The following is a 15,631-nucleotide window of genomic DNA, read 5'->3' on the forward strand; positions in this document are numbered from 1 at the left end:
GCTCTTGGGAACAAGGCCACAATCCGTACAAGGCCTGGAGTATCTGGCCCTAGCCTGGGCCCCTGCCGCCCTGCTGGTCTCTCTCCTTCATTACAGTGCCTTCCCTCCCACATCACGTCCTCACAACCTGCCTCCTCTCCCACCTCGACTAACCCTCCTGGCCCGCAGCCCCAGCCGGCTTCAGCCTTCACTCACACACATCCCTGGGAGCTGCCCCATGCCTCCACACAAGGGCAGACCCCACAGACGCCTCCTCACGAGGGCAGACCCCACAGACGCATGCTCCTATGGCACCTCTGCCGCACTTCCCACCATCTGTCATTACACAGGCATGATTCTATATGAATAATACCCCCCTAAATCCCCACTGAATGGTAAAATTCAGGAAGACAAAAAGATGTGTCCTTGCTCACCATTATTCATCCTCAGGCTCAGCCGTGAGGAAGCGCATGGCACACACTCAGTCTCTGAACAAGTGAATGACTGAACAAATGAATAGCAAGCAAGCAACTTCAGAATCTGGTGGGTCCCCAGAGACACTCTTCATGAGACCAAGGTCCATACATGAGAGATGCTTTGGAAATGATAGAGAAAACCTGGAATCCAGAAGAGGCCATGACTACCACTTAGCCCTAACTGTGGGCCAGGACATACAACCTGCAAAGTAGGCAATCCCACCACTTCTGACTAGAAACAGAACCTCGGGGAGAGGGTGTGCCACTGTCAAGGCCATTCAGCCACAGGGGAGAGCCAGACTTCTCCAGGTGGGCTGGGCCGAGGCTGCAGCTCTCCCTGACTCCCCACTGTCTCACTGAGTGACCAGGGTCTTCATCCATCTGGTGGACACCGGAGCCATCTGGGTCCCAGGTCTGTCTCCTGTGACCCACAGAAGCAGCTCATGGGGGAGGAAACTGGACACACCATGCCTGGCCTGTGGCAGATGTTCGGAGCAGAGGAGCTGGCTGATGGCACCGGAGCACCCCAAAGCCGAGGGCCGCTCGGACTGCGCTCCCCCTGCACCCAGAGATTCTAGAGGGACATTGTCAACTTGCCCATTAGCCACTTTCCAATTACAAATGGCAACAGCAGGGCCAACACAGGGACCCAAGAAGAGCCAGGAGCAGGCTTCTCAGCGAGCTCTGCCTATGTCTCCCTGTGTCCAGGGTAAGCGAAAGGAAGAGAGCTCTAGAAAAGGAATCCAGCCACGCCTCTCCTGAGAAGTGCTGCTGTGCCGGAACGGGGTCAGGAGAAACAGCGAAAGTGCTCCCCGGGAGTCGCGGGGGCTGTTCGCATGCTCGCCTGGAACGGAGCCTGAAGATGGCCTGCTAACACACTGGAGCACGGCTAGCCGGGCTGCTGCTTTGTGAGTAATTCTCTTCTGGAACCGGGTTGGTTCTGCATTGGCTCTGAACAAGCCAGTGCTCCCAGTCCCCGAAGCCCCTGGAAGCAGTGTGGAAGGCAGAGGGGCTGCTCCTGTCGTCTCTGTTTTGCTGGCAACAAAGACAGGCCCCATCAGAGAGTGCTGTGACACGAGCCTCTGTTCTCCTCTGTCCTGAGCCTGGGAACAGCCTGAAAAGGGATGTGAAAAAAGCCCAAACCAGCGGAGACCAGTTCCTCTGCAGAGAGGACACTAAGTGGATGGAACGTGATTTAAGAAGACCACATCCTCCAGGAAGGCGACAGAGGAGAGAGGCGCAAACAGACCCCTGGTGCTGCCGCGGAGTGAGGCACGTACCTGAGTGAGCTCACCTCCTCCCTGGAGAACAGGAAGCTCTGCTCAGTGGGGTCTGACTGAGACTTCAGCATCTTCAGCTCCATCTCCAGCTAGGAGAAAACACAGGACGAGGGTCAGGGGGGACGGGTGCTGCTGGAGCCCCTTCAGCAGGGGGCTTCCAAGAACCCTCGGCCAGGCACCTGAAATCCAGAAGGCGGCATCCAGTTTCCCTCGGCAGTAGGGCAGGATCCCCACCTTGTGTGGGGAAGCTGGTGGGAGACACCATTCTCCTGGCTCCCTCATCTCCTAGGAACCCAGAGACCTGAAGCTGCCAGACCTTAAAGTATTCTAGCTTGTGCAAACACAACTTCTTTCTCTTTTTTAGAACTTGTCTCCAGAATAGCAACAGAGACACACAGTCATTCTGGAGTATGTTGAGGGGAAATATGAAAATCTGAGGAAAAGGGGGACGCAGCAGTTGGAAAGAACATATTCTAAATTTACCAATGCTTTGATCTGTGTTAACAGTCACGGGATTTTATTTATTTGCTACTTCAAATTCCTCTATAGAATGACAGGTGATGCAGATTGCCCGGAAGGGAACATGGATTTTCAGACACCTGGGGGAATGGAGGCGGGTAGGGAGCCAGATGCACTGAAGGCTCCAGAAAGAGCAGGAAGTAGACTCCCACCCAGTGGTCCTGGGTAGAGGAACAAGAAGGGGCAGGATGGGCCCGGTGCAAAGCAGTCAGACTCTGGGCGGACCTTCCCATGAGTGAGCCCCTGGCTCCGGCGGGGCTGGGATGTGCTCATCCAAAGCAGCACTCGGCTGCCTTGGGCTTCAAAGGCCCCTCTGACCAGACAGCTTCTCTAAGGGACTTGGGGCCTCTGATGGCCTCAAACACTGCCAACAGCCTGGAAGCACACACTCAAGCCTTGTCAGCTGGTTGCAGGCTCAGTGTCGCTGTCCTCTGACTGGGCTCTGGCCATTCCTCAGGGCCTCCCCCACCCACAAGGCAGCTTAGTCCTCAGGGCATGTGAATCAGTAAGAGAGGAGGGCCAAGCGCAGGGGCTAGAGGGAGGGAGGGAAGCCCTGGTTTCGTTCCAGCTCTGCCACTTACTGGCTCTGCACCCAGGCCACTTGGCCTCCTTCCCACCTTCACTGTCAGCACCAGGTAATTCTTGCTCTTCCCGCTGGTCCCACAAAATGGACCTCCTTCCCTGACCCCAGCTCCCTGCTGAGAGCGCTCCTGCACCCAGTGCTGTTGGTCAGGGCACTGAGCTGGATGTGATCAGGGTCTGCGTGTCTGACTGCTGTACGCCCAGTTCCTGGACCAGAACAGGAGCTCAGTAACTACTGGTAGAACAAGAGTCTCCGTGTGAGAGGGAGGCAGGCGCCGTGCTGAGCCAGAGATGCAAGAACCCAGATCCAAACCACCAGCCTGTGCTCAGGCCCCTCAGCGTGCACCCAGGATGATCTCCATCCTCTCGCACAGACGTGGGTGCTGAGGCTCCTTCATACGATTCTCACACTCTGGTGGTTTTCTAGCTGTCTCAGACCGTGTGCTCAGTGCCCCTCAATTTCTCAGGTGTTTAGCTTGCCCACAAGGAAACGAGCAGGTGAGGAGAGGAGACAGTTGCCCCTCATTTTTTACAGGGCTTTCCAGGAAGGCACAGTCCACGTGGCGGGTGCAGCACCAAAAACTGGGGGCGGCCGAGAGCTCCCAGCTCCTGCACCAGCACGTGAACGATGCTATATCCTGTGCTGAGATGGACAGGATGGGATCAGCAAGGAAGGCACCGTGACAGATTAGCAAGGACGGACTGACGGGAGGAGAGCAGGGCACATTTCCACTTATCTGCCTTCCGGGCCTAAATGAACAGCCCAACATCTGCTGTGCTTGCTTCTTGAAAACATTCTCTCCAGGCCATTTCTAGAAAGGTCCTCCTTGGGCAACCTGATTTAGGAATTCTTGGGCCCAAGGCATCCACTCTATGAAGCCCCAATATTAACTATCAAGGTCCCTGGAAGAAACCTTGCTCCTAAATGGGACCAATGTATAACTGGGTGACCCCAGTCCTGCCCCCAAATAGGACTAATGCACAACCAGGTGACCTCAATCCTGCGCCCAAACAGGACCAATGCACAACCAAGTGACCCCAGTCCTGCCCCTCAAAATGGACCAATGCACAACTGGGTGACCCCAATCCTGCCCCCAAACAGGACCAACACACAACTGGTGACCCAATCTTGCTGAACAAGCATGAGCACCCTCTGGACCATGTTTCTAGAATGGCCTCGGCAAAGTTCGCAAAGGCAGAGGAGAAGGGTCAGAACCCAGTGACATGTGGCCCACACCTGACCTCCCTGAACTCTGGTGCCGCCAGCACCCACTGAGCTAGCCACTTGCACTGACAGATGACAGGTGCCTCTCACAGCATGCCTTCTGTCATTAGGGTGATGTCTCACTTTACAAAGTAAGCACTAAGTGACCACTTAGTGGTGTCACAAGATGGTGTCGCAATGTGGAACAAAACCTGTTCATATTCCAGAAGAAGCAACATTCACCGTGTCCTGTGGCCCTCTCCCATTATTCCCACCTCCCCCAGAAAGCTGGCACTCAGATAAAGTTTCCTCCTAGGAACCAAGTTATCTTGATGCACGGAACACTCTCTGTCACTTTTCTCTGAACTGTCTGGGTTCAGTCACTCCTTTCTGATGCCACCCAGACTGCTGACCTAGCAGCTGGTGGTCCCTGCCTTTTGCGGTGAGGTTCAGCTCACAATGGTCTTTGCTGGGTGGGCTCCCAGAAAGCCCTTGTCCTAACTGTGCCCATCCTCATGGCCACAGCCGAACAGACTAGTAGACACACTGGACCAAGAAGATTCTCTCCTGGAGGGACACAGGACAGGGCCTGAGAGTCCAGTCTGGGCTGATCCATCTCTCTCTGTTTGTTGGGTGGTGGGGCTGATCTCTTGAGCAGAGGAGATGCACATCTTAAGCACGTCTCCGTTCTTCCCCTTCTTGTTACAAAAATGGGAAGATATCCTACACGTTGCTTTATACCTTTCTTTTTTCACTTAACATATTGTGGAGATGTTTCCAAACCAGTGCATAGAGAGCTTCTTGGTTCATTTCTGTGGCTTAATAGAACTCCACCATGTGGGTACCCATCTCTTATTTAACAGTCTCCTACCGACAAACATTTAAACTGCTTCCCATATGACAGTGTTATAGTCAATGCAGAGGTGACCCAGCTCTTAGACACTCTGGTTCCCATGTGTGCAAGTTCATCTCAGGATGACCTCTCACGAGCCATTCTGCAGGGTCAAAGGGCATGTCCATTTGTAGTTTCGTCAGACACTGGCAGGCTGCCCTTAGGAGACGAACTACATGCCCCAATACTATGTATCAAAAGGCTGGATCGCTTCCCACGATTTAATACTCCACTTTATCACTCACTAAAGTCCTGTTTGTAACCGGGTCTGCTTCTGACATCCTATTCTGTTCCACTATTCTGTCCACAAGAATCTTACAATCTTGGGATCCTTTCTCTCCCCATCCTATCCCACCCCTCTACCATCAAAAAAAAAAAAAAAAAAAAAAGACCATCAAAAGTCTTTAAAAAAACTGTTTTAAACGTACAGGGTAACTTGGGAGAACTCACGTCTCAGGGTACTGGCTTCCTGCTAAAAGCACACAGCCCCTCTTCTCACGGACACAAGTCATCTTTCAGAACTCGCAAGAGCTTGTGGAAGGTCCCCCATTCAGATCCTACAAATTCCCTGTAGGCCCTTAGTCTTGGGTATTTTTTCTTTTTGCCTTTTTTTGTTGTTGGTGTTGTAAATGGGGGCATTTCTTCTACTCTCTCTGTAACTTGTTTTTGTATATACATATGACTTTTTAAATTTCTGCATGTGGTTTCCCATCCTTTACTAAATTCTCTGGCTGACTACAGTCATTTTCAGCTGACTGTCTCGGCACACAATCATGTAGCTGCAAAGAATGATCACTTCCCTCCTCCCTCCCAACATTTTATACCTTTGATTTCTTCCTCATCTCTAATTTTGATGACTAGTATCTCCAGAATAGTAAATTATAGCTGTAATACTGGCCGTCCTTGTTTGTGGCTTCACTGAAACTGAATCTAGGATCTTCTTATTTATAGCATGTCAGTTTTTGGTTGAAAAAGATATATTTTATCATGTTGAGAAATTACCCACATATTCATATTTTAAGAGTTTTTAATCAAGACCGAATGTTACATTTTGCCAAATGCCTCTTCAGCAAACATGGAGAAGATACCCTATGAACTGATATCCTAAAATCAAACCAGCAGTGCAGCCCTGGAGAAGCCTACCTGACATGGTGGATGCTAGCGTGCTGACTTCACTTCCTGACATGGGAACACGGGCTTTCACCCGTGTGACTGGTCTGCAGTCTGTACACACGTGTGTATGTGTGCATGCACACAACACAGGTGGGAATTGTCACAGTCGTGTCAATAGAACACTCCCTTCAAGAAGCTCTGCTCCTCCTCCCTGCTCTAGTACAGTCTATACAGTGTGGATGGTACTGGTATTTTGAAGATCTAGTAGAATTTCCTCATGAAATTGACTCAACTTGATGCATTTTCTGTTTCTTTTTGTTGGGGAGGCAGGGGCGGCTTTTCTGTGACAACTTTATAAATCAGTCTGTTTAGAATGTCTATCTCTTCTGGAGTCTATATTGATAGGTTATATTATCCTACAAAATTATTCATTCCATTCAGATTTTTATTTAAATAGAGTTGGGATATAATTCATAATTCTTTTTAAAGAATTCATGTAGAACTCCTGATTCTTTTTAGGTTTATTTTCATTTTTATTTATTTTCTTTACTATTGAGGTAAAGCTTACACATGGTAAGGTGCATAAATCTTATGTGTACAGCTCAGTGACTTTGTACACACGTCTACACCTGTGGCACCACTGTCCAGATCAAGATACAGAACTCTCAGTACCCAGGTCACTCTTCCAGGCCCCTCCCAGTCAGGAAGTCCAAGGTAATTACTCCTATTCCTTATTTTGAGTGGTGATGCTTTCTATTAATTTTTTACTAGGATTGTGAATAATTTATATGTTTTACTGGTATTATTTCAAAGCACAGGCATTTGGATTTATTATTTCTACCATTTTTCACTTTCTTATTAACTTCTGCTTTGATCTTTACAAATTCCTACCTTTTGCTTTATTTTGTTTTCTGGGCTTATTTTGTTTTCCTTTCTGAATTCTTGAGCTGGGTGGTTAGCCCACACATATTCCTTCTTTCTTGTTCAATAATACAACATTTACACCAGTGATTTCTCCGCAGAGCATGCTCCACTGTTCTCAACAGGCTCTGAGGAGCAGTGTTTTCATTATGATTATTTTCTAGATTTTATGCACTTTTGAACTGCATTTCTTCTTTGACCGAAGAATTATTTAAGACAGAGGCTTTTCTTCCTTTTTAATTTCCAAGTGTTCCAAGAGCTTTTTCTTTTTGGTTTTGTTCTTAATTTTAAATTCATCACACTGTGACCAGAGAAAGTTGGCTGAATTAGCTCTACCTGTTTGAATTTATAAAGGTTCTGTATTATCTGAAATATGGTTAGTTTGCATCAATGTTTTCTATGAGCACTTTTTAAAAAAAGTGTTCTTTAGTTTCAGGGTTAAGAGTTTTATATATATATACTAAACGGATGTTATCTTTTCTGTTACTTATTCTTGACCACTTGATATATCGGGGATTACAAAATACAATAAGTTCTCCTACTACCGCTGTCCCTGATCATTCCCCTCAAATGGCCCCTCATTTTGGCTTTTTTGGACCTCGATCCTGCTGGTTGTGGCCTTTTCGTCTGGTTTGCTTTTTTGTGTGAAATTCTCTCGATACTTAGACAAGTTTGTGTTTTTGCTTTAGTGGCTGCTTTCATAACTCAACTTTACACAATACCTGTACTTTTCTGTTTCCAACAGTTCCTATTTATTTCCTCTACTAAGTATCTGATTATCAAATACATCATCCTTATTGTTCCCCTTTCTCACTTAAATATGCTTTTACTATGTGATGTTCTCCTTAAATGGTATGTTTTAATCTTCAGCTACTGATGATGAGAAAAACAGCATTCTTATGTTTTCTCCCATCATCTTCCTTCCCAAGAGTTTTTACTAAATATATAAATTCTACATTGCCAGAACATGTAGCCTTTACATCTGGCTGCTGGTCCTCTCCATTACTGCATCCTCCTTCGTCCCGATGCGTTTTCTGCTCTGACTTCTGTCTTGAGGTCGACTGGCTCCTGGTTCACCTGCTCCTCTGGTCTCACTACCTCTCCTCTGAGCGCTTGCCTTTTGTTCTAGCTTCATGGATTCTGTTGGATTGCTAAGGTTTATTTCTTGGCAAAAAGTTCAGATACCATTTTCATCTGCTCAATGTCAGTTTTTTTCTGTGAAATTCTTTTCTGTTGTTTTTTTACAAAATATTTTGGTTTTACAAAATTGTGTGATGTTGCCTTTATTACTCATCATTTGAAAATGAGTTTTATTCAATCCAGCTTTGTGGAAAAGGCTCACATTGTAGAAAGGATGGGGCGTTTGTTTTGCTTTTACATCTGATCAGATGGTTCTGTGTGAGTTCCATTTGCCTTCACTCCTTCCCTCTGGTAACAGAGGCCGCTGTGAGCTTTCCCGTGGGAGCAAACGTCTCCTATCCTCTCCATCAAGGAGACACTAACACTTGTGTGTACGAGTCCTCAGTCAGCTCCACGTCTCCTGCTCCTGTGAACCGAAACGGAGCCAGGAAGCTTCCACTCCAGCTGCTGCGCCCCGTCCACGCTGCTGCAAATAGGAGGGCCCCTCGCTGGTGAGAGGTGTTTCATTAGCTGGCCCCTTCCCACTTCGGCACTGAGCTCTTTCCCTGCAGCACCGTATCCTGGCTCCTTCCTGCACACACCTCTACTGATTCCACACTGAGGGCCTCTTCCTCCCATTCAGGGGCTTGGATTTTAGCTGTATTTCTGTTTTGCCCAAATTTAAGTTCGCCTTTTTGGTTTTCATGCTTCTTGGTACTTTTGGACGATTTCCAGGTTCTAAAGAAGGGAGAAATGCTGACGGATGCCACAGTGTTCAAAGCAAAAATCAGGCCCTTTATTTTAACTTGTAACCTCAGACTCATAACTAGCACACTTTCAACTTTATTCCACTCCCCTTTGAGCCTTCCACCCCAGCTGTGCTGCACCCCCAGCCTCCAGAGGGCTGCAGCCCACACACGCTGACCTTACAGGGCCACGAGGATTGCTGGGCCTGCCCGCATCCTGCTCTGCAGATAGCCGAGCCCCCCCAAGTGCCCCGCACCCCTCAGTCCACAGCCTAGGACTGTGGCTGGCAAACAGAACACACGACACTTGTCCACAATTCAGTTTTCCGTCTGCACCCTGACTCCTGTCCACCTCTCACTCTGCCTCAGATGCCACCATCTCCATCAATCCTCCTCCATCAATCCTCCTCGAGCTGGAAGTCAGCTCCCATTTGCTTTATTCGACCATGTAATCTGACTTACGTACGTGACTCCAGTGGCCTGGATCCTGGAGGCTGACATGCCACCACTCAACCTTTAACCCCTATTCCCAGCTCAGGTCTTGGTTCGCAGGAGGTGCTGCAGGCACGCAGGCAGGGATACTAGAGTGTGGGGGTGACGTGAATGCAAGCAAATGCCCAGCGCTTCCCGGCGGGTGCAGCCGAGTGGGGCACAGCCTGGGGATGGTGAGCAGGTCCAGCCCCCACTGGGATTGCAGCAAGGGGCCCGTGAGCAGAGCCATGTGTGGGGTGGTTTCTAAATGTTTCTAAGGTAAATACACAGGGAATTAAGTCAATCCAGAAAGAAAGAAGATCTGGAGTCTGTTTACCTACAAGTCACCCAATTTAAGAAACTATTTAAAGATATCAACATTCAAAAGGAGGAAGACCCAATCAGGCTTAGAAAGAGGCTGGCAGGAGATGAGAATGAGTGAGGTTCCCGTGGATGACCTTGCTGACAGCTGGGAACACTGACCCACCTGCCGGGCCCAGGGTGGCAGCCCTGGCCACAGCCATCCCCCGAAGAAGCCTCTGCATGGTCCAGGAACTCTCCTTTTCTACCACTCCTCTCACAGTAACAGGCTTGTGGGATGCAGGGGTCCAAAGGGGAAGATTAGTGAGAAGATGCTGTTCCCATGCTGGCTGGATGGGAGCCAGGATGAGGGACGGGGGTAAAAACAGTCTCCGTGATCATTCACACGCAGGCTGGACCTCAAATCTCTCCTCTTGAAAGTGAGATGACAGCTCTGTTCCTGGAGATGTGAGCATTAAGTGGGAAAACCTGAATTCAAGTGCCCAGCCTGGGACATGGCGCAAAACGGGAGCTTAGTACATGCTGGATCCCCTGCCCTTCACCCACCACCCCAGAGCCCCAGAGCCCCTGCCCCAGTGCTCCCTTACACACCCCAACACAGACGCACACTCATATACACGCTCACCCACACACACTCTCACCAACACTCATACCACCATACACTAACACACACTCATACTAACCACACACACACACCCATGCACACTTGCACTCACTCTCACACACACTCACTTGCTGAGTGTGAGTGAGTCCCTTCCCCTCTCCTGTGTCCCCCATGCATCGTGGGGGGCTGGACGGGTGCCCCAGGGGACTTCCCTTCTCCATACCCTCAGGCCAGTCCTGGCTGGGAGCCAGAAGGCACAAGTGTCTGTCACCAGCTCTTTTCAGCCAACATAAGCTAATCCACATTGCTATTAGCTGGCACAGGAAGAAGTGAAGGGAAAGTGGAAAGGCATTAATATTGCAGTCTGCAACTACCTATTTCATACTTCACTGAGAAAAATCTGTATTTAGAGTTGGTTTTAAAAAAAGGAACACAAGGACTAATTGGATTGCATCTTCTGAGAGACCCTGCTAAATGACTTAAAACCATGAAGTCTCCGTTCTTTAACCCATTCTGAAGCAAATTTCCCTCCCAGCAGAAAGGATTCCAAAGACAAGTGTTTTCTGAGAGGGCTGGCTGCAACTGCGGCATGCCAGCCTGAGGCACAGGCCCGTGAAGGGACCGTGGACAGTGTCCCCGGGGCCCACACGCGCCCAGACGAGGTCCTCTGCCTGCTGCAGCTCAAGACAGCTGTTTCTCAAAGTTACCCTGAACGTCTCCCTGTTTCATTTCCAAATTTAATCTCCCAGAGAGAGGGCTCGCTCTGCCCATTTCCAATCTCTGAAGTTAATATACAGATTTATATTCCTTTCTTAGGCTTGCTCTCCTAAATTAAGGGGCATAATTACCAGCAGTGCCTGCTCCCAACGAATCAAGCACCCAGGGAGACAGGCTGGCAGCTCTGGACCTGCGGCTGCTGCCCTGGGGGAGCCGCCAGGCACACAGAGCCCTGAGCTACTGGCAGGCTGTGCTCACACACCAGACCTGGAGGTGGGGCGCTCCACGGCCCCCCAGGGGAAGCCAGATAAGTAAAGCCCGCAGTGACTGCAGGCCCTGGGTCAGCCGGCTCGTCTTCACGGCCCCTTCTGAGGCCTCTGCTTCTCGTTCTGCAGGTGAGAAAGGGAGGCCAAGGGAAGTGAAACATTCTTCCAGAGCCATGTGCAGGTCCCAGACGCCCCACCTCCGAGGGGTCCCAACTCGCTGCTACTTCCATGCCATCTCCCGGAGCCACACAAGCTGTGGGGACAGGGCATCAGGGTGCAGGTCATCTCAGGCATGGCTGAAGGTCCTGCCCACCCCAGCTGTGCAGGAGGAGGGTGTGGGAAGAACAGACCCCGTCCCAGGGGCCTGGCCAGCCTGGCCCACCTTGCTCTGGGGGCCACAAAAGAGTGCAAGGTGCTCTGGCTACAAAGTCACAGATCGGGATGGAGTCCCAGCCCCACCACTGACCCTGACACACCCAACATACAACTCTGGGACCCTTTGTTTCCTTTACTTGGAAACAGGCGTAGTGATACTGGTGTCACAAGGTCGCACGAGGGAGAAGTCAGATGGCGTATTAATGAAACCAGCAAGAGAACACACCTGCCTGCCCCAAACAACAGATGACCCCGCTGCCTCCAGGAAAGAGCAGTCAGGGCAGGGAGGCAGCTTATTTGTACCATTTTACCCCTTTATTTATGTTCTTCACTTGGCTCCATGTATGTGTGTTGCTTACTCAAACAGTGAGAAAACTCTAAAAATACCCACTTATTGGCCCAGAGCCTAGGCCAGTATCCACCAAATGGCAGACCACCCAGTGGAGCCTTTGTTTTCAATAGCAAACCACAGCTCGTGGCGCACACGGTCAGGCCCCCGCGCACACCACACCGCAGATCCTGACCCCTCCTCTGCAGCACGAACAACCCCGTGGACAGACCCCTCCTCTGCAGCACGAACAACCCCGTGGACAGACCCCTCCTCTGCAGCATGAAAGACCCCCATGGACAGACCCCTCCTCTGCAGCATGAACGACTCCCATGGACAGACCCCTCCTCTGCAGCATGAACGACCCCCGTGGACTGACCCCTCCTCTGCAGCATGAACGACCCCCATGGACAGACCCCTCCTCTGCAGCATGAACGACTCCCATGGACAGACCCCTCCTCTGCAGCATGAACGACCCCCGTGGACTGACCCCTCCTCTGCAGCATGAAAGACCCCCATGGACAGACCCCTCCTCTGCAGCATGAAAGACCCCCGTCACAGACTCCTCCTCTGCAGCATGAAAGACCCCCGTCACAGACCCCTCCTCTGCAGCATGCAAGACCCCCGTGGACAGACCCCTCCTCTGCAGCATGCAAGACCCCCGTGGACAGACCCCTCCTCTGCAGCATAACGACCCCCGTGGACTGACCCCTCCTCTGCAGCATGAACGACTCCCGTAGACAGACCCCTCCTCTGCAGCATGAACGACCCCCGTGGACTGACCCCTCCTCTGCAGCATGACGACCCCCGTGGACTGACCCCTCCTGTGCAGCATGAACGACCCCCGTGGACAGACCCCTCCTGTGCAGCATGAACGACCCCCGTGGACTGAGCCCTCCTGTGCAGCATGAACGACCCCCGTGGACTGACCCCTCCTGTGCAGCATGAACGACCCCCGTGGACTGACCCCTCCTCTGCAGCATGAACGACCCCCGTGGACAGACCCCTCCTCTGCAGCATGAACGACCCCCGTGGACAGACCCCTCCTCTGCAGCATGAACGACTCCCGTGGACAGACCCCTCCTCTGCATCATGAAAGACCCCCGTGGACTGACCCCTCCTCTGCAGCATGAAAGACCCCCGTCACAGACCCCTCCTCTGCAGCATGAAAGACCCCCGTGGACAGACCCCTCCTCTGCAGCATGAAAGACCCCCATGGACAGACCCCTCCTCTGCAGCATGAACGACTCCCATGGACAGACCCCTCCTCTGCAGCATGAACGACCCCCGTGGACTGACCCCTCCTCTGCAGCATGATGACCCCCATGGACCGACCCCTCCTCTGCAGCATGAACGACCCCCATGGACTGACTCCTGCAGCACGAACGACCCCCGTGGGCTGACCCTTTGTCTGTCGGCCCCAGCAATGGTGAGCTCCGGAGAGGCCAGACTGGCTGAGCCCACCCTCCACCTCCAGGCTCTAGCAGGTGCTGACAGAGCTAAACTAGCACTGGCTGAACTGCTGAATGAACTTGGGTGTCCCGTGGTTCTGCTCTAGGACCCTGGGGCTTGCATCCCCTGGCAGGGCAGAGCTCTCAGCCTCCTCACCAGACTGCAGGGAGGGCGCCTGTTCAAGGGGCCGCTAGCAGGGTCCCGTTCGCCTGGGCATCTGCTCCAACAACTGGGATGAAGCCAAGGTGTCCGTCAGCGTCTCTGCTTGGACCAGGCTCGCCTGGCTTTGGCAGATGCCAGCAGAAAGCAGCAGGGAACGGGGTCCTTGGGGTCTCTGCTGGTTTACTCACAGCCAGGGTTCTGGGAGCCTGTATCTGGGAGGCAGGCAGTACATCCTCAGGGCCTGAAGCCCACACGTCAAGGAGCCTTCGCAAGCGTGCAGAACTCTGGTTCTAGTTATAGACACTGGAAGCCCAAGAATAAGAGGTGACGCTGCCTATAAGTATCTCCTACACCAGGGGCCCTTCCTGTGTGAAGGGCAGGAAACGTTCCACTCTATAGGACCCATGACCCCGCTGCTGTCGTACAAAAGCAGCTGCAGGCAACACGCAGCCGAACAGCACGGCAGCTTTGTGGCAAGAACACTACTCACAGAACCTGCGGAGGGCAGGATGGGCCTGTGGGCTGGTCCGCTCACCCCGACCTGGACCAACCTTAGCCTGTTGATGAGGAAACACATCAGCCGGCACAAAGGCCAGAAAGCTGAAGAGGGCACCGTCTATGGAAACACCTGCCTAACAGCCCAGCAGGGTTTGCAGGCCTGCCCTCTGTCACTACAGCCTTCTCTACCCACTTGTCTCTGTTGCCACTACAGGGGTCCACTGGGACCACCGAGATGGGGAGACGCCCAGGAGATGAGCTACCAACAGGTCTGGGCTGCTCCCTACCCTGAAGGCACAGGGGTGAAGAACTTACTCACAAGGCCAGCACCCTGATTTTTCTTGCTGAAGAGATGGGGCTCTCCTGGGTGCTTCCAGCAGCCTGGGACGGTGGGGGGAAGGCAGCCAAAAGGGCCTGGGGGTGGTGGGCTCCTCGAGGGCCCCCGTGCTGCCTGTCAGCCCCTGGTGGCAGCCACCTGGGCCAGTCCCTGGTGTTCAGAGGACTGTTGACGCCCTGGACTACTATCAGGGGGTGCTCTCTCCCCCAGGGTGGGACCAAGCTCAGCTCAACCATGCTCCCAGCCCAGTCCAGCACACCCTGCTACCCGAGCCCGGCTTGGGTGTTCACACGAGCTTCCAGGCAAGCTTCTCACTGAAGAACAGTGCTAACACACAGTCAGGGCCCTGGTTCCCAGGGCATGGCAGCCCCCACGCCTGGGCACTTTTTGTTGTCCACAGCAAGGGGGCTCTATGGCACTTCGTGAGTGGGGCGTGACATCCTGCAATGTGCAGGATGCGCCTACAGATGGAAGAACTATCGTGCATTTGCACAACTTTCAAATGTCCTGCCATCATCGACACAGGTGCAAAGGCTGTTTATCATCATCTGAGCCTAGCCCTAGAACCTCACTCCTCGGACAAAGAAGCACAAAATGCTTTTTGCACACTTTCAGTATCAGTGAATTCTTCAGGAAGGCAGCTGCAGTTTTAGAGGGAAGATATACTTTGTTTTGCTTAAAACTCAAAAACTGTTCATCATCGAAGAAGCCTGCACTGCCGTGGCATGCTATGGGCCTCAGAATTCCAGCGCGACCCCACCCTCCCTCCAACCCCTCAGTGCCAGTCGGGACTCAGCGGCCACGTTCACAGCGTGTCCCTGGAGAGGCAGCATCTCTTCTACTGCAACTTTCAGGGTTGTCACACCCACAGACCGACTTAATGAAATACATATTATTATAAATTACTCTCCTGTTTCCCCTTTATCTTACACTCAAGATGCTACTGAATGTTGATATCGTGTGTGGCCAGGTGAGGAAGGGGACTTTACAAACCATTTGCTATCAAGGGTCCTGGGTCTGACAGGCTAAATTGCCCTGGGGGTCAGGTCATGAAGAGGGGGCACAACTGTCATGAAGGCCCACAAACCAACCATGAGCCTGAATTTCCCCTCCATCTCAACTCCACTCCCCTGGGGGGAGCTCAGGGACAATACCTGCAGGCTGCCTGCAGTTGGGGGTCAACATCCTGCTATTTGGGACACTTGCCCAGAGCACCTCCTGCCCAGCCTGCTGGAAGTCTCGATGGCCTTTGAGAACCGAAGGATCCCC

General features: G+C 51.9%; 1 protein-coding gene across 6 annotated transcripts in view; it reads right to left on the reverse strand.

The window, feature by feature from the left end:
- MAD1L1 (mitotic arrest deficient 1 like 1) overlaps nt 1–15,631 on the reverse strand; it is a 474,298-nt gene that overhangs the window by 158,114 nt on the left and 300,553 nt on the right. For all 6 annotated transcript variants that reach the window (XM_087417466.1, XM_087417465.1, XM_004440893.3 and 3 more), the window contains one exon: nt 1,736–1,824. In XM_087417466.1, the coding sequence (XP_087273592.1) occupies nt 1,736–1,824 (89 nt within the window). The remainder of the gene's footprint in view (nt 1–1,735; nt 1,825–15,631) is intronic.

Source organism: Ceratotherium simum, chromosome 26 (assembly GCF_057802395.1).
Source record: "Ceratotherium simum simum isolate JZ-2026a chromosome 26, ASM5780239v1, whole genome shotgun sequence".
NCBI classification, from domain to species: Eukaryota; Metazoa; Chordata; class Mammalia; order Perissodactyla; family Rhinocerotidae; genus Ceratotherium; species Ceratotherium simum.